At 50.9% G+C, this 23,132-nt stretch overlaps 1 protein-coding gene across 1 annotated transcript; it reads right to left on the bottom strand.

Moving 5' to 3' along the window:
- Positions 1-1,252: 1,252 nt before the first annotated feature.
- On the bottom strand, positions 1,253-13,852 carry LOC122392899 (tubulin beta chain-like). Its single transcript, XM_043388257.1, has 4 exons — positions 13,701-13,852; positions 9,824-9,932; positions 2,895-3,250; positions 1,253-2,634 (listed from the first exon to the last, which is right to left on the bottom strand). Exons 1-4 carry the CDS (start codon positions 13,755-13,757, stop codon positions 1,816-1,818), a joined length of 1,341 nt encoding a protein of 446 aa, XP_043244192.1. The 5' UTR covers positions 13,758-13,852; the 3' UTR covers positions 1,253-1,815.
- Positions 13,853-23,132: the final 9,280 nt, after the last annotated feature.

Here is a 23,132-nt window from a genome sequence, read left to right as displayed (position 1 = left end):
AAATTGAGCTAGAGAGTCGGGAAAGCCACCAATGAACTCGGGAACACTGAGAGCTTTTTTGATTCCTTTTAAGCATATTAGGGGAATTGGTCTAAAACAACACCCTGATCATTTCTCCGAATATACCCCAAATACACATTCTTTGAATATCGCTCTGAAACTCTTCTAATATACCCTTCACTGAAAACCTTTTTGATACCTTTTAAAGGTAGTGTGCCAGCTTTCCTGGACCATACGGAGTTAATGACCCGGATAAGGAGAACCGGATTTTTAGAACTTATCCATACCTTCAAGACTCATGGAAACGTCTTAAATGCTTCAAATTTTGAGTACCCCAGTGCGAAATTCGCCCCGACGGATTGTCGGTCGTACCCCAACCACATTTCACACCACTATGAACAATAAATGCACACACTAAAATCGCTATTACCTACCGATAGGCTCATCCAATCAAGTTTCGATAAATCCGTTCATCATCATCTCCTGCGGTTTCGAACACGCCTGTTAGGTGGCTTCTGATGCTCGTCGAGGTCGGAATTTCCAAATACGCTCAGTTGGGACCCATTTTGCACGTGCGCACGTGCAGGGTGCCGCTTCCAGATCTCGAGAACCGCTGGGCCGATTGCGCTCAAAGTAGGCACATCGCTAGAGACCGGTTAGTAGGGTGCCGTGGACAAGTCAGCTGGAGATACCCCGTCGAAATTTCGCACGTGCAAGGCTCACTCTCTCGCTCGCTCCGTTAGTCGCCCCAAAAGGCGTTATACTGGTTTTAGGGGGCGAAATTCCAAAAATTTCACAAATCAGACGTATAGCAATTTGATAGGCCTCCTTATTATTCACGTTTTATGTCTGGACTCTGGAGCATTTTTTTCTGTAATTTTAAAGCTGTACGCCTCAGGCCTGACAGCTCTTCCCGCGAAACCTTTTATGGGGTTAAAAATGGCGGAACATGACGTCATTCTGACGTCATGACTCATTTTTGGCCAACCTATCATAGCCTCCGGAAAAATGTTTGGTCACAATGTGTTACATTGATGCCCGGAGGGGTCCTGAAAGTTTGGTGACGATATCAGGAGTCGTTTAGGAGATAGGGATCTTCGGAAAAGGATAGGGGGCCGTTTCGCCCCCCCCCCATTCGGAGCGCGGGTTCTAACGAAAGCGGGCAAGGTGGTCTCCCCATCCCAGTAAAACAATCCGCCCATGTCCCCGCCTCCCCATGAAACAAGCAGACAACATAGGGAAAAACAGCAGGCTTGTTGTTAGGAAGTCAGTTTATTTGCTTCTCTTCCAAACCAACGGACAGCATTAAAGCTTTTATCTTTCTACCAAAGCCAACTGTCTTATAAACATCCCTATTTCGCATTAGATACACATATGAATGAAAAACAGAAAAATATACGCATTATGTCTTGTGCAATATCGCATCTGTACCAATTGCCAGGCAGAAGAAACGGAGAAATGATATGCACGGTCATGTTAGATTCATGACCGCCAAATAGCGCACCAAATCTTTCAAATAAAAGCTAGCCATGCCGCTGTTTACGTTTTAAGCCAGTGGACTGCACCAAACCTATGCCATCGGATGGCCTCTTCTGGAATGTGTTAAGCCGACTAAAAGTAAAAAAGAACACGCAGGCTTAATGCCTAAGGGTGGAAGATTCTGGACGTCGATGGGCGGATCTGTTGACTACCACCTCTGCCATTCGGAGAAGAGAAAGAGACAAGAGCACTTGACTGCACGGCCATCACATCACTGGCTCGCGCCGGGCGGGCCCGATGGACCCTCCCGGTGGCCGCGGGCGGGGAGGGGGCAATTTATTCGGCTTCAACCTGCTCCTCCTCATCGTCGAACTCTCCCTCGTCGTCAGCGGTGGCCTCCTGGTACTGCTGGTACTCAGATACCAAGTCGTTCATGTTGCTCTCGGCCTCGGTGAACTCCATCTCGTCCATGCCCTCGCCGGTGTACCAGTGGAGGAAAGCCTTGCGCCGGAACATGGCGGTGAACTGCTCAGAGATACGCTTGAAGAGGTCCTGGATGGCGGTGCTGTTGCCGATGAAGGTGGCGGACATCTTGAGACCACGCGGCGGGATGTCACACACGGCCGTCTTGACGTTGTTCGGGATCCATTCGACGAAGTAGCTGCTGTTCTTGTTCTGCACGTTCAGCATCTGCTCGTCCACCTCCTTCATGGACATGCGTCCACGGAAGATGGCGGCGACGGTGAGGTAGCGGCCGTGGCGCGGGTCGCAGGCGGCCATCATGTTCTTGGCGTCGAACATCTGCTGGGTGAGCTCGGGCACGGTGAGGGCACGGTACTGGGTGGCGCCGCGGGCTGTGAGCGGCGCGAAGCCCGGCATGAAGAAGTGCAGACGCGGGAAGGGCACCATGTTGACGGCCAGCTTCCTGAGGTCGGCGTTCAGCTGGCCGGGGAACCGGAGGCAGGTGGTGACGCCGGACATGGTGAGGGAGACGAGATGGTTGAGATCACCGTAGGTGGGGTTGCTGAGCTTCAGGGTGCGGAAGCAGATGTCGTACAGGGCCTCGTTATCGATGCAGAAGGACTCGTCGGTGTTTTCAACCAGCTGGTGGACGGACAGGGTGGCGTTGTACGGCTCGACAACAGTGTCGGAGACCTGCAATCAAAATTCACACGTTAGACATGCATAATAGCGAATTCATGTGCACATTGAATTCGCATATTTTTAGCAAGCAGTGAAATAATACGTAAAAATGTACATTTTGTCTCTAAGGCTCTGTTGGTGGACGGCATCGAAAGTTTCGCGCATCTAAACTGTAAAATAGCATACAAATAGTGTGTTACTTATAAACAACAAATCGTTACTATTAAACTCCTAGCAAATGGCGCAAAGCCTTGATAACATTCCTAGCTCACCTTGGGGGAGGGCATCACAGAGTAGGTGTTCATGATCCTGTCGGGGTACTCCTCGCGGATCTTGGAGATGAGCAGGGTGCCCATGCCGGAGCCGGTGCCGCCTCCCAGGGAGTGCGTCAGCTGGAAGCCCTGCAGGCAGTCGCAGCCCTCAGCCTCCTTACGGACGACATCGAGGACGCTGTCCACCAGCTCGGCGCCCTCTGTGTAGTGGCCTTTGGCCCAGTTGTTGCCGGCGCCGGACTGGCCGAAGACGAAGTTATCAGGCTTGAAGAGCTGTCCAAAGGGTCCAGAGCGCACCGAGTCCATGGTGCCCGGCTCGAGGTCGACGAGGATGCACCGGGGCACATAGCTGCCCGCTGCAACGAGAAGGAAAAACTATCCGTTAGGCACATCGCAACAACGTAAGAATGCCTACACTACATTTTCCCGGCAACTGTGTAGTGTGTAATGTGTCAGTCTGAGCTCCGAATGCTTGGATATATCAGAATGACAGGGGATGAGGTCAGCATCATCTGAGGCCAATTCACCGTCTTGGCTTTCGTAATCTTACATAACTGAAAACACAGGCAATCTGTCATCACCATGACATCTATTGAATGTTTGCATTCATGGCTAGTATTGGAATGGAAATGATTGTCTGAAATAGGTATAGCCTCATTTAAGGCACGAACAGATACAATGGAATTCATGCATACTTCTCCACGGAAAATTACATAACCCTTCAGGGAGTGAGGCACATCTGTCAAAACATACGACTGATGACCGCTTTCACCGTAATCCACGCCGCTGTCCATGAAAGGTCAGCTCACAGACATGCGGCTGGTGGACGAGCGACCAGCGGCAAAAGCATGGCTGAGGACGGCCACTGTTGCGCTGATGTGACCGACACGGCTGTGACTGACAGCGGTCATCTCCTCGTCCGTGACGAACAGCTGGGAGCGGACGAACCACCCAGAGTCACGGTCCCCGCGTCCGATCGGTCACCCCTTCCCCGTTCGACCATGTCTCTCGTCCAGACAGTGAACGTTCCTTAGACTCCTTGAGAGGACCATCACAGCTGACAGCTCCATATTCGACGGGGAAACTTTGCCAATGCCCGCTAACTTAGTAACCGTTCCTTATGTCCAGCAAGACACATTTCCCTCTTCCTGGCTGGGCAGAGCTCTCCGACTGCAGTCAAAGTTCATATTTCCACGAGGCGGACGCCATGGGTCGTGCGGCAGCCGCAGCTCCCAAAGAGGCGAGCTGTGGTTTCCGGTACCCCTTTCCAGTTCATTTTCCGGTGCAGTGCAGCGGTTTCCGGCGTCAGCGCTGCCGTCTGTTGGTGGGGGATATTGCCTGGTTACGACGCCAAGAGCGGCGGGTTGACGTTGACCCCGGCCCTGACCTCAAGGGCAGACCAACCGCTCACCGACAACGATCCGAGACGTGCTCACGGAGAGCCATGTTCAGCCACCACCTCAATCACGCTCCACGTGTTGCGACGTCTAATGTGATAAATCTCACACCGAGGATGGCTATAAACCAAGCCCGAAACAGCAAGCTCGCAGACGAGCGATGCAGCTGGTCCGCTCGACCCACGTCTGATGGCTCGGTTTGCGTCACTCGAGAGGTCTGCCTGTGACCTGGAGCCATGTCATCGGCCGGCGGCAGGCTGACCGCCCACCGCATACCGATGAGACTCGCGACGGGACGGATAACCTCCGGCGAGCGGCAGCGGACCGTTCGCTCCGGCCACGCCCGCCTCTAAGGTACCGCTCGGCGAGAGGCGAGGGAGACGCCCCTCTGCGGCCATCAATCTGAGGGATAGACGGCCGCCCTGGACCACCTAATAAGGTAATTAGTCGTCACGGAGAGGCGTCTCGCCATGACTGAGGTCTGGAGAGGTGTCGGAGATGGGATTGCGCTTCACAGAGTGAACTTAAACTGCACTGAATTACCTGCATGACCATTGGCCAGTGTAAAGGTGAATAACAAGCGAATAGATAGATGAACCAGATGGTATGGGAAATGGCGCTATAAAGCGTAGAGTGAAAGGCTGAACGACGAACGACAGCTCGGCAAGGTATATAGGGTGATGATTGACGGCTCAATTAGTAAATGAAGATAGCCTTTTTGTATCCCACGACTCAACTCTGATCGATAGGAGCCGGCACAGCCGAGACGGCGAGAGTAGCTGCCCCGCCCCCACCCCCGCCCGCGCGTGCTCACTGCCCGGTGCCTTTCACCGGCTGATGGGTAGTTAGAGACTGCGGGTGTGGGTCGATCCGCCAAGACCTCTTGACCCAAAGACCTAAGGTCAAAGGGTCACGAAGGCCTGAGACCGGGCAGACCACTTATTTAGCGCCAAAGGAAACATAAAATGAATGAGGGATATGTACGCAATTCTAGTCGCTTTAAGCGGATGAAATTTGAGCTCTTACATCGGCGCTTCACGTTATCACTTCATAACACATTTTGATATTTCAAAAACGTGCAGAAGCTAATGAGCTCTTAGATAGCTGCTAAATTGCTCCGCATTGCCAATATATCACCGTTCCCATGGCAACGCTGCACAACAGTAGCCGGCGACCTGGAGAGGCCGATATCGCGGGGCTACATCAGTCGCTCTTCAGCCGAGGTCGCCATCGATTCTGGTCGCTAAAACACGCGGATACATATCCTCGCCGCACGCTGGTAGACATGCCTAATGTGGACATACTCGTACCACACCGCTTTGGTGGCCTGCAAGCTCGGCGCACCGTTTATCGAGTTGCAGTTGGCAACAATGCTGGTAGTTTCGAGAAATGGTCTAGGAGAGCCCCAAAAGGCCGACGGCTCGGGACGGCCGCAGGCTGGTCCGGTCCGACCATCCGCTGTGGGCGGACTCCGAGCGTATCGGATCCAGGATCAGAGCCGCATAATCCCTTCGTCATGCCATCAGATCGGCCGGATTGCGAAATGAATAGACGGAGCACCCCACTGGGAACGACTTAACCTACACACGGCCTGTGTGTGGGTGTCTCCGGCTCGTGCGGTAACGGTTCAATGCGTGTACTTTAACACCCACCTTACGGGTAAATTACCCCATTGCCAGCCGGGGTGACAGCTTTCGGACGATCAACCGAGCCGTTAACGTCGGCAAGTGGGCAGAAACGACGGTCATTTTCCTACCTTAGCGATGTCGACCAGATAGTAAATGTCGACGTGACAAACATTATCTTGTAATCAGAACATGATTGCCTAAAATACGGCTTTCGACTTCCAATGAAAGCTCCCCGTCGCCGGTCCAAAGGCCAAAGTAACGAATGTAATAAACGTTATTTTCACCTCTATTTACCTAATAATAATCGAAGCTCTCATAGTTTGACATAGTCAGCTTAAGAAATGAAGGCATGCATTCAAGAACATGTTAATCAGCGTAACTTTCTATGCAGCATTTTATGTCCTTTACCTAATTAAACAAATGACAGGAAATGCTCTGCCGAGTCCTAGCGGCACAAAGTTTCTGGCATCTCGCTCGCCAATCTGACAGCACACATAACAAGGGCGGGTGTGATGTCATCTTTGCGGTCAGCTAGTTTAAATGCTGACCTCGAGACAGAGGGGCAGTGCGATACGGCAGCATGCCGCTGCGAGAGGGGAGCATGCTTGTGGTCACTCATCTTGCAGTAAGTGAAGTCAGCACAAGGCTGCTGAAGGAAGGGTGATTCAAGAGCTGACGGCAGAGATGAACGGGATACAGGCGCTGGCAAGTGAAGACTATTGCACGTGGATATCCATCCAACCAAGACCCAGTCTTGTCTCTGGTCTTGTGGGGTCATTTCCCGACAGGAGACACACACATCACCCTTTCTGCTGCCGCCGCCATAGTTCCTCATTCCCTACGCAGTCAGTCACTCTGGCATCCAGCAGGCCATATGGGGTGACCCAGAAACAGCTCGGAACAAGCCAACTTTAGCGGAGTTTCTGCTGAGTCTGCACAGCGGCTGCCGACGTCGGCGACTCGGCTATCACAGTCACTGGGCACTCCCCTCGCCCCGTCACTGGGCGCTCCTGTAGGTAGCCACGTGCCTTCAGGCGCCGCTGGGGCTTCTGTCGGAATCGCCCGACGACCGGTCTGACTCAGCACCCAGCGACGTTTGACGATCGATGGCGTTTGAAGTGTCGAATCGTTAACGCCACTGAATCGAGTCGGTGGTCCGTGAGTCAGCTCAAAGTTTGGTGAAGGAGCTCCCCATTGTGACTCAGGGGCAGCCCCGAAAGGCGAGGACCAAACGAGAGCCCGTGAGGCAGTGGATCGAGAAGACCAACTTCTATGACCATCTGCTTCTAAGTTGTTCATACACCGGGTTATTTAGGAGATCCCAACAACGTCTTTGACCTCTGGGGGCGCAGATGTGGTCCAACTGACCAACAAAGTCACCAGGTTCGGGTGGTGGCAAGCTGAGAGGGGGACCGGAGGGGGGATGATCGACCCGAATACCGTTCCCCTCGGGTGACGTGTCGGTCCGTCCTGTCGGCTGTCAGTGCTGCAGGGCATCACCGGCCGCTGGCTGGTCTCTGTTACTCATCAGCCATCTGCAAATGCACTATGCAGCCTGCTGCAGCGGGACGGTCATAGGAAGCCGCGCCGGGTGCGTGACGACCGCCGAGGCCATCCGCCGCCCCCGCCCCCGCCGCCCGGCCGGCCGGCGACGCCCACCGCCCCCGCCCCAGCAGACAGACGGGCGGGTCGCCCACGGGATTACTCATACATTTGTGGGCCGAGGGACGCGCGTGGGCAGCCGACAGGGCCACAGCCCCTGGCCCGGCGGGAGGGCGGCACCCCGGAACACACCCAAAAAGGACCGATCGCGTCGCACGCGCACACCGGCGCCCTGTCTTCATATGGCGATGAGCTGGGGCCGGGGCGAGGACTCGGCGCCGACTGCAGGGACGCCCGCGGCCAGGTCAGGCCAAGAATGAGACGCCTTCCCAGTCTGTTATTACCATTAGTCTTCCCTGTGTTTCTCTGGCCATGTGTTTCGGTTGCTTTACGACATACACACATGGCCCAGTTCAGCCTTCTTGCGTAGGCGTGCTTCTGTCTTGTCTGGGTGTGTTTGTCCCGACTGCCGTCACCCCCCCCCCCCCCCCCAGCCGCTGTCATTTATCTACTTCCCCTGAATCACTCTCTCTCTCTCTCGCTCTCCCTGTTTTTGCTGCGAGGTCCATTCACCTGTCTAATGTACGCCCCTCGCCACCCCCGCACTGCTTACTGCCGCTCTAAACAAGCCCTGCGTGACACCAGAGCCCAGCTGAATCACAGCACCATATGTCCCATGCCGGCACCAAAACAACACAAGGGACAGAAATATGTGGTATACAGAGTAGACCATCGCACCGACGACTCTGCGGTGGTGCAACCTCAAACAGCCGAAATCCCCGCCGGTAAACCACCGGCCACGCCCCAAACAGCCGCCGGTACGTGACCCATGACCTGGATGACGTCACCGATCGATACGACCCCGCCCGTCGGCCGGCGACTGTCTGGGTCTCCCGGTTACCACCGGCTGGCGAGCTGGAACCCTCAAACCGCTGCAGCTCTCATCCTCACTTCCGCAGCGAAGCCACGGGCCGATTCAGACCAATGCAGACAGACAGCTCAGACAGTAGCTGAACGGCAATGGTCTGTAGGACGCGGTGATGTGGTCTACCGACACACCCAGGTATGCCCCGCAGGTCTCCGCTTCCGTGGACTGCGGGCGGCCTACGTCTAGACAGCGAGCGATTCATAAATAACGGACTGTCCGATTACAGCGTAACGGGCTGCTGGTCGCGATGGGTGGCACCGGTGTGTGATACACGGTCACGGAGCACAGTCAGAGCTCACACGGAATGCAGTCAAAGCACACACGGAACTCGGTGGAAACCCAACGGGGCGGAACGGCAGGCCAAGTGGCCTGTCCTAAAGCAAACAGAGGAGCCGGCAGGCCGAGCCGTAATGGTTGGTAGTATTGGTACATTGGCCGATCGAAGCCATTGCCACACCCACGAGTTTATACAAGATGCATTCCTATTTTGCTTCCGCTCAGGCATTCCATCGCTACCATTCCTACCGCATTCGCAGACGACTTGGACGGCATGTTTTATTACGTCAATGCCCAGAGGTATGCCCTGATTTCATTCCGGCCACGGTGCATTGCATTCATATTTTCTTTTCGATCGTTCGAAGCCAGATCCATGGAAAACAGACAACGCATGATGTGATTTTGTCTAATGATATTGAGCCACCTAATACGTATATCTGCGAAAAAAGTTGCGAAGTGTCGGTAACGTTAAACCTATGTCCGCGCATAATTGCTTTCCACTGATTGAGCAATGCTTCTTACAGGAAGCTGTAAATGAATAACCGTAAATAATAAATAATGTAAATAAAACAAACCCTTTCGTCCAATTTCTTGCCCTGAATTTGGTGAGATAATGGCAGTGAATCAGCGCCCAGCGACCACAAAGACGCACATCAAATGCCCCGCGCACAGGAAATGCGGTTACTTAGCGACAAAAACAGAGCTAGTGTTCGGTGACGGTGAATGCACCGGTTCTTCGGATACTGTTACCCGGCCCACGTCTTCATAATTATACCGATAAAATCGAAAGTCGGGCGACGAGACTTCATTAGCAAGGCATCACATAGTCAGATAAAGTTCTAATGAGTCACGATTCACTACCTACAAAATGATTGTGCGAATCAAGCTATCTAAGAAACGTGCAAATTAGGTATCGATGCAGGGTACAAGTATGCAAAATCGTAAGATAAAAACAATTTCTATTATTCTATAATATACGAATGCATCACCTACAACGGCAAACCGATGGAATGTGACTTATACAAACCCCTAGCTGAGACACTCAAATCAGAGAAACCACTTTTTCGTGGAGTGGAGAAGAAAAATAATTCAACTTACAGCTGGCCTCGTTGTAGTAGACGTTGATCCTCTCCAGCTGCAGTTCTGAGGAGCCATTGTAGCGGCCGTCCGGTGCGATACCGTGCTCGTCAGAGATCACCTCCCAGAACTGCCGGACAGAGGTCACCAGTCAGGTCAGGTCAGGTCAGGTCAGCTACTAGCGCCCCGGTCAGGTGTGGGGTAGTAGGGTAGGGTGTCATGCCATTGAAATGTTTCACTGATCATTGATATTGAGTTCGCTGTTAAAAAAGATCCCCAAAGTAGTCAAAAATGGCAGTGAGCAAAGTGACCTTTAGCTGGGCATGCACCACACCATTCCAAAAGTCACGCCAATTGATTTGTTTAAACGTCAATCAGCGACCATCAACAGATCGTATATCCTTCACAATATGAGTCATAGAAGAGCACCAAATGGGCGACCTTGGCAAATTTCCGCTCCGTTCCCCCACTGACGCCCAAATTACCGAATTAGGGGCGCAGATCGTAGCGGCAGTCGGTTCCAAGCGGCACAAGGCCACCAGACAGGAGGGGAGCGGGTCTATGCAAATAGGACCGCCGTTTAAAGGGCATCATCACGCCATGCTGCTCGTATACTGACATCGCACTCGGTCCTTAATTTCCAGCGAAATGAGTATGATGGAATAATGTTGAGCCACATATGAAAACCTCTTGCGTCATTGTGTTTGCAACTGCCGTCTAATTTGGGCACCGTCGAGCCGTTGTCCACTGCACTTTGGCCCTCACCAGATCTAAATCTATTCACTAAAGCTCTATCATCATGCTGCATCTACTCATTAACGAAAGATGTGAAGATTTCAGCACGGAACCATGTTCCACACAGTTCATTTTGTATTCAACAAAGGTCCCCGGATTCCACTGTTACCGCATTTAGGTACAGATTTAATCACCATTAATGGGACGAAATGCCCATCGAGCCTGTCAGGAAGGCATTCCAGTCTAGACAGACATCCAGACAGCGCTACGGGATCTAACAAGGCGGGCTCAGCGTAGCGTGTTTTGCACATGCGTGACGCGCCCGTGACATGCGCGTGACTGAGTGCGTGACGGTGTGACGGGTCCGAGAGCGTCACGCTAGCGGTGAGGCTGTGGCCCACACCACCTGTGGCTGCTCGGAGCAGGCTCTCAGACACCGCCCAGCCCAGCGCCGGATCGAGATGATGGAGTCTGCACTGCTTCAGTGGTGCTTGGCTTATGACGAGAAAATATGGAATAAGGAGGCATTAGGCATTTCGTGTTTTTCCCATTTTTTTCTTTGGAATTCCGGTATCGCTTTCCAACGATACATGAGTAACAGCGAAACATTCAGATCCAGAGACCGTGGACTCCAGATCCACAGACCGTGAAGCCCAGATCCAGGCAGACCGCCGACCGCAGACCACAGACTCAGAAGACCACAGACCCAGCAGACCAAACACCCAGCAGACCACAGACCCAGCAGACCGTACCCTGCAGCGGTTCGTTCGCAGAAGACTGCTGTCGGTCCTCATCAAAGTGTGACTCATGCTTTAAACTGGATGTGTCCGCTCTGTGAATGTTGATAAACTTCCTAAGCTAGTGTGACAGCCAGACAACTCCAACAACGTACGGAATGCATGCCACCAATATGATTAGGGTAATGCGAGCTCTGCTACCAATGAATTCTAAAACCAGGATGACTCGTCATTCAGATGTTATGTGGATCAATTAAACATTTGAGATTGTTTAGTTGAAGTGAAAGTAACAAAAGAGCGAGATGTCCGTTTTTTTTGCTCGAACGCATACCCAGAAAAGAAACTAAACATATTTCATCTCCTCGTCAGTGGTCACCACGTTCGCAGAAGAATGACCTCACCAGCTGCAAGTGACGTCATCACCACGGCAGGGCGTCGGCAGCTCCCAGTGACCGGTCCGTCTCCACCCTCTCCTCCCCTACTCTACCCAATCACCCCTCCTCACCCTGTCCTCTCTCACCACGAGCCATACCGGACTCGGGCGCCCGCGCTGCCTGCATTAAACATGCCGTCATTGACGTCGGCATCGAGTGACATACCGACACGAGCCGGCGGCATGAATGCCAAAGTGGGACGGCAGAGGACAGGAATGCTCTTTTATGGTCACTGCAGCAATGCCTGAAGACATGCAGACAATTGGCTGAACGAGCGGTCCGCCCGCGCACCATCCGTCATGTCATACGGCCTAGCTGCTCTTCAGTGGATAGCTCGGAGTGGAGTCTCCCACAATTGGCAGTTGAGGGAGCGGTGAGCGGCGGACAGATGAATGTATCTATTCGACAACAGACAGGCGTATCCAGCGGGCAGCGGACGTATTCAGCGGATAGCGGAGGACTTCAGTGAATAGCGGGCGCGTTTGGCTAAAAACGGAAATTATTAGCCAGCGGGCAGACTGGTCCATCGAACGGGCCACTGAGGAATGCGAAGCCGCTTTTAGTGTCGCGGGTCACACTTCGGGACCTTCGACGACGAGCCGTTCGCACTGCATTCCAGGCGAGCAGGTCACGCCCAAAGTGCCCATTATAGGCCATTTACCGAGCTTGAAGAGCCGAACAGAATGTGATCGGATTTAAAACACCGTGGAACAGGAAACTAACGCTCGGCGTTCCATCACAAGCGAACATTATGCATCCCAGATCTATACGGACAATAAAGCACAGCGCTTTGAGCTAGGAATGCGAGTGCCATCCTTTCCTTGGACAATCGATAAATAGGTCGGGCGGAATTCCATAGCATCAGACTGCTTACGGAGGGATAGGTCAGAGGCCAAGGTCAAACGGGTATCGCTTATGACTCATGCAAGAAACACTCATACCATGCAAATGATAGGAATGGCGTAATTTTCAAAGAGGTGATTAAAATTTATGTAAACAACGTTATAGCGCAAAAGGCATACCTACACAATTTTATCCCTATAAAAAGGAATGAGTTAGTAACGAATCGTTTGTTACTTACAGAGCGAGGTGATTTTGAAACTTATATATGATATAAATGACACTGAATTAAAATTATATATCAATCATTATTAGAAGTTCAATCTCAGGTTCAGAAGGCATGGCTCACGTACTAAAACTCCCTTCCGTTCAACTGCACATCTGCTTGCCAAAACAATAAAAAACCTAGCGATCTAAAAAATAGTTTATAAGAGAGCTACAAGATCCCGAAATCGATCTGAATTTTCACTTAAAAGGTAAATATATTATGATTTAACCAGAGGCCACCCTTTTGAGAAATCGATGAAGAATTGAGAACCGCAGGTACCTGGCTTGGTCAGTTCAGATACCTTATCATAAACGTAGCGTAAAGTGATTGAATGAATAGTGTCGTGCATAAAATAACTTTTCCGTAAATGGGCAACGAACAGCTTGGAAAAATGAAAAAATGGACATCGGGCAGCATAGGAAATCCTGGGCCTTCCAACAACCGAAATGAGCAAGACAGTACCAAGACGTCTCCACAATGGCGTTCCTAACATGTGAGCTTGAAATTTCACCGGCTAGCAGGGTCTCCGGAATCCCGGCTTGCCCGGCGCCCCTGCCCCGCCCTGCCACGCCGGCACGGGCGAACCATCGTGGGGGCGCCACGGTGCGCACGGGGCGGGGCGCACGGCGCATACCTTTCGACCCGGCAACACACCATACAATCGAAACACCGACACGAGCACTGACCCGGGGCTGACTACTTAGTTTAGTTGCTTTGCAATAAACCGAACCATTCACAAAGAGGATGTTTACTTTTCCTCTATTCCCCAAAAGCTGGCAATGAATGGGTGGGGCGGGGCGCAGAGGGCGCCCGGGGTAGGCCGAGGGATCCCTTAGTTCCACGACAGCCCTTACACCGCTCCCCAGCGCCGCCGCTGGTCTTACCTTGGAGCCAATCTGGTTGCCGCACTGGCCGGCCTGGAGGTGCAGAATCTCCCGCATGTTTGCTAGTGTGTGTGTGCGTAGACCGCCGTCCCTCGACCTCCTCGCGCCAACCCCGTCTCTCGTCTGTCAGCCGCCGCCCGCGACCCGGCACCAGTATGCTCGGTACCACCTGTGACGTCACGGCCGGGGCGCGCGCTGATTGGTCGTCGGCTGAGGTCACACCCGGCACTGTTCGTCCATATTTGGCTGAACACCGATGACGTGGCGAATGTAGTTAAATACCCGGTCCGTGCCCGGTTTGGTGAGGGTGACCGGAGCTCGAGCTGGCGACTGATCGAGGGCTGCGAAACAGTCGTGTTATGTGTGGGTTTTCTCCAGGTTTGGAGAGGACACGCCGCCTTTTTGACAGGTGGGGGCGACGGGTTCTGCTCAGCACCGCAAGAAAACATGAATCCGCACCGCTGTTCGCGCCTCACTAATCCGATTCAGGCGTCGCCTCGTCTAACGACAAGAATTGGATGTTTTAAAATAAATAGCTAGGGGACACCATTTCTCAAAGTACTGATCGCTATGAGAAGCATCATAAGTCCCCCAGCTGCATCCCTATCGTCGAGGAGCGGCCGATGACCACAGGTGTCCAACCAATGCCACCCCCACCTGCCGCAGCCACCACCGCCGCCGCCCACGGTCGCCGCCGCCCCGGTCCGGTGAAGGCCTGTCCCTCCAGCGCCGCCCCCTCTCTCCGAAGACACAGGGACGCGAGTGGTCCCCCCTTCCCTGCTCTTTCCCGTTCCTGTGACCCTGACCCTCTACCCAGGTCCTGTAGGCAGCGGTGGCCGTCACTAAGCCATATAAGGCACCTAACTAAAACGGTATACTAGCGGGCACGTAGTAAAAGTGCATTGTTTGTTCGGCTTGTGATGGAGGCGATATTTATAGCCAAAACAAATGTCATCGGTGGCTTTGTACGTTTGCTGCTCATTTGTTTCCTTCAATAGCTCATAACTCGTCCATAGCCGGACCGATGTTCTTTTAATGAAGTATGCCTTACAAGATATCTCAATAACAATTCAGCTCGACATTTTCTCATAAATCCAGCCATGCTCTTGTAAGAATAATATTATTCTTCTTCATATGATATTATTCTAGTTCATATGAACTAATCTAGCTGTAGAGTGAACACCAAATCCCAATTGCAGCTACTAGTTACATTTACGTTAACTAATTGTCATCTATCTAGCATCTGCAACGTTTGATAGCATTCCAGGTCAAGTAGGTATATTATAAATTGTTAATGTCGGATGCTGTTTTTGAAGGTGAATACTTTCCTTCACCGCTATCATTAATATCTTTTCTGGCTTTCGTGCTGCTTTTTTGCGCCGCTAGCTATACTATAACCCTACACTCAAACGTATGGTACAATTAGAAATATTTGGCTACATCGGATACCTCTCAGTTTCCTGAATTTACTCCTATCATCTGACTAACTGGATCTGACTTTTTTATCTTCTTCGATAGTTTAATACGATCTAGCTACCGTCTGTCTAATTCCATATGATGCACCAGTCCCTATTTGTAGAGGTAAGCCCATTCTTATATTCTTGTCATTCAGCCATGTTTGATGTTGGAGTCTTGCATAAACCTCCTAAATAGCTTGCGGGTCCGGCTAGCGATTGCAGGCGGCCGCGACATTCCTGCTGTACTTAAATACATCCACCGCCTGACGGTCTGTTCGTCAAAGGGATGGATCATCCGCTCTGGAGCGCTGCTGATGGGCGGAGTGCCTCGGCTGCACGAGAGACAGTGGGGAGGTAGGTATATAGGGCCTTGGAGAGACAAGCGACTAGCGAGACAGGTGAAACGGGATCAGAGAGAGAACACATAGGACCATGTCAGATCAGAGTCATCAGTGAAACTGGACAAGACCAGAGAGACCACACAGACTAGATAGACGAGGTAGACCAGGACAGACACGCAGACTGGGCCAGAGCAAGTCATTAGTCAGCCCAGTTGCATTCTAGAACCAGTATAGCGCCTTATGGGGCGACTAACGGAGCGAGCGAGAGGGTGGGCCTTGCACGTGCGAAATTGCGAGGGGGTACCTCCAACTGACTTGTGCACGGCACCCTACTAACCGGTCTCTAGCGATGTGCCGAATTTGAGCACAATCGGCCCAGCCGTTCTCGAGATCTGGAAGCGGCACTCTGCACGTGCGCACGTGCAAAATGGGTCCCAACTGACTTGTGCACGGCACCCTACTAACTGCTCCGTAACCGTGTACCAAATTTGAGCGCAATCGGTCCAGCCGTTCTCGAGATCTGGAATCGACCCCTGCACGTGCGCACGTGCAGCAGCACCCCAACTCTGGCACATGGATATGCATTGCCTAGTGGGTGCCTACCTACATGCCAACTTTCAGCGCAATCGGCCAAGTAGTTACCGAGATATTGCAACAATTACAAAAGTGACACCTCTTCGTTTTGCACGTGGCACGTGCATAAGGGCTCACCTACATGCATCGGGAATAGTCCAATACTTGGTAGAAGGAATGAAGCTACCCTACAAAAATTACCGCGTGTAAATCGGTCAAGTGGTTGCTGAGATATAAGCGTCGCAAAACCGTGACCACGGCCGGCCGGCCGCTCATACTCAGAAATTTCCGTTAATCTAAAGAAAAGAAGAATCTAAAGAAAAGACTCCGCTCGCTTCGCTCGCTCCGTAATAAACCAAACCGACTTAACGGTCAGGAAGGAGAGACCGAGCCAAACCAGACAGATATATATATATATATATATATATATATATATCATAAAACACACAAACGCGAATAAGATCATAAAAACACAAACAAAGCTTTCGAAATGTGAAAGTGCTATTACGTTTAATGGTCTTTGTCTAAAAGAATATATATATATATATATATATATATATATATATATATATATATATATATATATATATATATATATATATATATATATATATATATATATATATCAGACCTGGCTAGCTCAGACCAGACCACCCTCAGACCAGCGAACTCCAGACAAGACGATATGCCAGGATAGAAAGAGGCGCTGTGTGCTGACATGCGGCCTCGCCCATCCATCCCACCTGTATCCAGCCTTCTGTGACCAACTGCATCGTCCGTGAAGCCCGCAGTGCGACGGGCTGCTACCGAACTGCATGGGCCGCGACCCATGGCAACGCCTGATAAGCGTGCCAGCGTCTGAGAGAGCCAGGGGTGGCGTGCCCGACCCAGCGGCTTCCACAGCAGAGCACGGCGGCTCAGTGAAGGCTATGTTGACGTCAAAAAGAGATGAACAATCGTGTTCGCACGCTATTGCCTAGTCCTTATTTAGCTGGATTTTTACATTTGTGCCCGTTCGTCAGTTTACACACGACCAAGTATTAATCTTCATGAGCTCAGGCCCACCCAAATCCCAAAATGAATTATCATCGCCTAAACTGAACCTCCGATATACGTTCGCGGGCGGTTCGCCGTCGAACTATAACGAGTCCACTGGCCCGACCCTATCATTATGCTTATGAACGAACTTTGCTGTGATGGTGTGTGTAAATCACTACATCGAAGCTAAGTCATTTATATTTATAATGAACTGAAAATACGGACACCTTCGCCATCGATATGTGCATTACCAAGTGCACCAAACCAAAGAAATCCAAAGGGCAAAGGGGCGGCTGACATAGCTCTTGTAAGCTTGCGTGAGGTGAGACGTGAGACATTTGGACCATTAAAAACTTAAATTTTCCAAAGGTCCCACGTCTATATATGTATGAAAGGTGGGAACTTAATTTAAAATTCCCGCCTTTTACGATATTTGAGAATCAATCCTTGTATATTACCCTTGATTCCCTTGGCAAAAACGCCGCTCTAAGATTGAGCCGTGGCTATACCTAATGACAAACGCAAAATAATCATTCCAATGCCTTTCATTCATCCATCAGCAAGCTTGTCAATCACGCCTCTAACTTCCGGAGAGGCGGTTAACACAGCAGGTGCCTATAAAAGTGCCACGGCTGCAGTCGAGGCAGCCGTTGCACGGTCTGGTTATCTACGAATCACAGTGAGTTCCACCCCGTCAGCACGCTACTCCACCCCCGTCAGCACCCCACTCCTCCCCGTCAGCGGATCGACCACCGCCCAGTCAGTGAGCAGACTGCGGAGCGACCGCCGCCCTCCGGCCGTAGCACCCGCCCTCTCCCTCGCCCCTCTCTATGCTCTGACGGGATACTCTCGCCCTCTCTCCCTCTCCAGTCTCTTCCTCAGTCTTCTGCCGGCTGACTCAACTCTTGACCTCTCATATCTCATCCTCCCCTGTACTCTCTCTCTCTCTCTCTCTCTCTCTCTCTCTCTCTCTCTCTCTCTCTCTCTCTCTCTCTCTCTCTCTCTCTCTCTCTCTCTCTCTCTCTCTCTCTCTCTCTCTCTCTCTCTCTCTCTCTCTCTCTCTCTCTCTCTCTCTCTCTCTCTCTCTCTCTCTCTCTCTCTCTCTCTCTCTCTCTCTCTCTCTCTCTCTCTCTCTCTCTCTCCTCAGTAGTCTGACCCCACCTCCTCCGTGCGTGGTCTCCGGCTGGGCAGCTTATCCTTCCATCACTGCAGCCCCGCCCGGCCTGTCCTCGCCCTCTCCCCTCTGTCCAGTGACTAGTCTGACCCCATGGGCCGCCTTTCTAGGCCCGCAGTATACGTCCAGCCACCGCCCCAGTATCGCCGGCTCCAAACCCTCCGCCTTCGCCGCCGCCTCCCCGCCTGGCAACTGATGACGTCACAGAACCGGTAGCGCGCTGCCAGACGGACGATGCCGTGTGGATGCAGTCACACCTGGCGAAAAACACCGTCACAAATGGCTGCACAAACATGTGTACGGGATGTGATTGCAGAAGTGTGGTTTTGTAGCTCGATTGAGAAATATGATTGTTGGTGTTTATTTTAGGCGGCTGCGGTCCGGCCCAGCTGGGACTGGGAGGAGAATTCATGCTGGGACCAAGATGTGTATGAAATGACGTCACTCCCATAACCGGCATTGGACGTGGGAGACGGCTGCCTTACGCGGCATGGTCCTTTATGGGTCGTGCATGTCCGCTTCACGGGACGTGACAGCTGGCGTGTTTTGAAAGTTGTGGTGGGCTCAGTCAGGCTAGCCTGGACTGAAAATAACAGCTGTGGCACATAACGATGAAAAGTGGCCATAAATGTTCATTCGGCAGCTCGCTTCAATGCAACTTCCATTCAAAGTCTGGGTTACGGAGCCACGGAGTGATATCATTAAAGAAACGGCATTCGATTTGCCTCAAAAGATAGACGCAACGAAGTTAAACGCACACTCGCGGGGCTAACTTATCATGACCGGGTATGACATACGGATTACAATATAGATATACAGATGTACGGATATATACGGGTACGGAGCCATACGGCTATCCCTTATAAAAAAACACACGACTCACCATTTTGCCTATCCCTCATGTTATTCATCACAAATGACCATCCGTTCAGAATTAATTAGTCGTCATTGGCAGACACCACAGTGCTTTCTCTATGCATTCAGGGGCGGCGCCACGGGTTTTCGATAGGGGGGGACGGGGACCGAAAATCGAAAATCCCAAAAGTAGATACTGATTGTGTATGCAAAAAAAAAAAAACGAGGCACGTAACGCCGCGAAACTTGGCAAGGCCCAAAACACATCGAATGGTGCATCCCGTTTCCAAACTTATCCTAGGACAATTAAGATCGATCACCTTTTCAAGCATCCTTGCCTCTAAATCAAAATTTGCAGTCTTGCCAACTCAAAGCTGGTTTCCTACAAGCTGCGAATTGCTTAGGTATGAGTAGCAGTGCTAGCTATATATTCTTACGTTTCGTGCTTTCAAATTTTCGATCTTACGTCTGGTCAGCTTCAGGGCTTCACCATCATATAGTCATGGTGGAGGAAAAGTGGGAATGTCTTCTGCTCTGACAAGTGCGCCAAAACTGCAATATAATTTCAGAATCATGACATCACCACCTGATCCATATGTAACGGGCAGGGTGCAGCTAATGGCTAGCCGTCAGTGGTCATGTCATCGGTGGTCACTCAAAAGGCCATGCTAGGTCATGGAAGGTCACCAGCCGTTATTTGATCACACTTTCTGATGGATTTTACTTGCCAAGAGCTTCGCGGGAAAAACGAGCGCATGCACCGTTGAAAAAATTGAGTGAAAGGGTCTCAGGTCCGGCGACCTCTGCAGGTGAAATGCCCCAGGGTAGGATTCCGGTGCTTGTTGATTAACTTCGTCAAAAATGGCAGTAGAGCTGTGGTGTCGGCACCATTGTGTTCGTCATGCTCGAGCTGGCACGACCTGCATCGTTCTCATATTCACCCTCCAATCGTAACTACAGCAGGCGCTGTTACGATAGCTCGGCAAAATCCAGAGACCTTCATTACCTTCCTTTGGGAGGTAATGAAGGTCTCTGGAAACCTCATCCCACATCTCTTTAGCATTAGTGGCTCTCCTTATGGAACAGGTTTCTTGACTGGTCTGTTTCACCCCAGAATTCAAAGACTATAATAGTCAAGGTAAATCCGAGCGCACCACAGTGAGCACAATTTGATAAGCTGGTGTATCTCAATTTTCATGTAGAACCTTTCACGTATCACGAACCTAAAACCCTTTCGTGCACTCATGCAAAAGCAACTGCCATGTTTCAACAGCTGGTAATGGCATTTTCACAGCCGCTGACGTAAGAAGGGGAGGGATGGGGGGCTCGATTAGACCCGCCGACCGAACTTAGTTTTGCAGAAAAAAAAACGAGTGCTATCGAACCCCTTGACGAGAGGGAGTCGATGCTATATCCAATTATAAGGTCTTGGGCTACTGCGTGCTTTTTTGGTCCTGCCTGTGATCTATCCGAACACTTCTCCCCACAAGTGCTGGGGTTAATGGCATAGATTTCAAATGGTTCCTGTGGTAGAACTGCCATGCTTGAATTTGACTAATTAGGAATGGAAAATTTTCATATGGTAACGGAAATCTATGGAATTTCAGTGAACTTGGTTTTATCGGCAATGGGGTCTGGCAATGGGGTGGGGAGGTTATAAGTAATAACCCTGCCTGGCGCCCCAAAAAGGGGGCACGATCCCCGAGGCCCTGCCGATCACCTTATAACTACAGGCATCACAGCTCCACACCTTTTGCAGATGGCCAGGACCCCCTGCGATGCATCCCAACAGCAATCTTTATTCAGAACCTGCCTTGATTAACCAACGATGCCTTAAATGCGACGGATAGCTCTAACTATAATGCATTATTATCAACTATTGAACGGCCCTCGCCGATAGGGGGGTACTGTACCCCCCTAACTTTCGATAGCGGGGGACCTGTCCCCCCCGTCCCCCCCGGTGGCGCCGCCCATGTATGCATTGCAAACGGTCTAGTGATTATAAAATTGATCTATTATTACGGCACACAACGATTCCAAACACAATGGCGAATATGCAGCAGCATGCTCTCTCTCTCTCTCTCTCTCTCTCTCTCTCTCTCTCTCTCTCTCTCTCTCTCTCTCTCTCTCTCTCTCTTCGCGCCTTGCGTGGTCACGTAAAATCATGTGTGCAGTATCTTTGGACCAACATTTCAAATAACAGGATATATCCTGCTGTTTGTTATAAGACCTTGGAGTTATATATGCAGTTGTTATACGTCAGTCGGCATGGTCCCAACACCAGGAAGGAGAAGAAAAGCTATCATGTCCTGCGTTCTGTGGGCCGTCGCTTGCCTTTGGAGATGATTTGGGTCGACTCATCGCTGAACATTTATCGCTAGGTATTTGTTGGGTTCGTCTCATTTGATTTTTTTTCTCTCGTCAGGGTTCTGTTCTATTTCAATTGCCAAAGAGCACGGCGCAAACACAAATAAGGATGCTTTTTTCAATGACCTATGCTTTTCAACTTAGTCTATATGCTATGTCGTTTCTGAACACCCACAATTTTCTGGAAAAGGTCCGCTAAAACCGTCTGCCGTACTCTCTTGCCAATCGGGGAGTTTTCGCCTTTGACCGGTCACCGTCACGCCGCACGTCACCTGTTCCGAGAACTGTCGGTAGTGACGTGTGTGCTGTGTCTACTCCACCCCTAACCCGTGCCGGTCCACCCGGCCCTGTGCCCCACTCCGCTCTGACGGGCGGAGACCAGTCCTAAGATCCGATCAGTACCGCCAGATCGGATCAGTGGTGGATCAGTCGGATCTTTAGACGATCAGGAAGGGGGACTGGACGAACCATCCGTCTACGGCTCGTCTTACCTAATTGGGGCTGCAGTTGCACAAGTGCAACCCATTTTAAGGAGAAATTGACCGGTGCAGGTGAAACAACTACCCGGTTTTTTACCGATACCGATCGATAACAGGCGATGATTGATTGGTTCAATGGGCTTGGACAGGGTGGAGTCAGGTTTTTGTCACTTCGACTTACGTTTGACACGTCGTTATTGCTTCTTTACAATGTATTTTTAGCTGTGGCAGGTTGATGATTTACAACCCAGCGAATGTGCAGCGCGTGTATAATAATATGTTATCGTGTGCTGACACCTGTATAAAAAAATGGTGGCTCCGCTATACATAATCAGAAAACAGTTTTAATTTATTTCCTGATAATTAACAAAAACAACTTTCGTCAAAACGGTCTTTAGGGGAGAGTGGGGTGGGTTGTATCAGTTTTTACTCCGAGACCCATAACCTCGTAACTATCCGTGATAAACTCATTATTTCCATACTATCTCCTTCCTTGATTCTTCTGCTTTTTAGTGCAAAGTAACTTTTCCGCTACCTCTACCAGTTTTTCTTCTACGGTGTGCCGAATAGAACAATGTTTTTGATACAAGTTGCCCCATGGCTTGGGTGAGTTGTATCACATGGTGGGGTAATTTGTATCACTAGGTATTTCACGTTTCAGGGAGTGTGCTTGCTTCTGGTCTTGAACATAACAACAACATTAAATGGGGTTAATACAATGTATATGCTCAAAGGCTTCACTTTTATTAGACCAATCTTAGGTCAATGCAATCCGAACGAAACATCGAAACGAACGAAACATCAACAGACTAGATGCAAAAGTGGCCCGTTAAGAGCAAAAAAGCCAACACATTGTGCCGAAATGAAACGAGTATTGACTAGCTACCTACCTACAAACGCGAGACAGGGCTTAGCTTTCGCGATCAAAAGCAACATACCCATACATACATACATGTTACAACATACCCCACCCGGCTCTGATACAACATGTACCTCGCCGCCATCTTGGAAAAAACATCATCGTGCTCAAAAACAGCGGACAGCTGGAGAAATCCGTTTTCACTCACGCAGCCTTAGAACCTACCCTCACCACCGCTACGGAGATCTTTCAAATTCGTGCACAATGCACATCTAAATGCCCAAAACCA

Source organism: Amphibalanus amphitrite, unplaced genomic scaffold, assembly GCF_019059575.1.
Source record: "Amphibalanus amphitrite isolate SeventyFive unplaced genomic scaffold, NRLGWU_Aamphi_draft 000024F_arrow, whole genome shotgun sequence".
NCBI classification, from domain to species: domain Eukaryota; kingdom Metazoa; phylum Arthropoda; class Thecostraca; order Balanomorpha; family Balanidae; genus Amphibalanus; species Amphibalanus amphitrite.
Note: the sequence above shows the minus strand (reverse complement) of the source record. Positions and strands in the feature narration are given on the sequence as shown.

Bases quoted from the DNA above. Each gene is read 5' to 3' on its own strand.
- LOC122392899 (XM_043388257.1), bottom strand. From the start codon at position 13,757: ATGCGGGAGATTCTGCACCTCCAGGCCGGCCAGTGCGGCAACCAGATT. The intron at 3,251-9,823 runs GTAAGTTGAATT...TTCTCGTTGCAG, and splicing joins CTACTACAACGAGGCCAGCT to CGGGCAGCTATGTGCCCCGG. The intron at 2,635-2,894 runs GTGAGCTAGGAA...TTTTGATTGCAG, and splicing joins CTGTGATGCCCTCCCCCAAG to GTCTCCGACACTGTTGTCGA.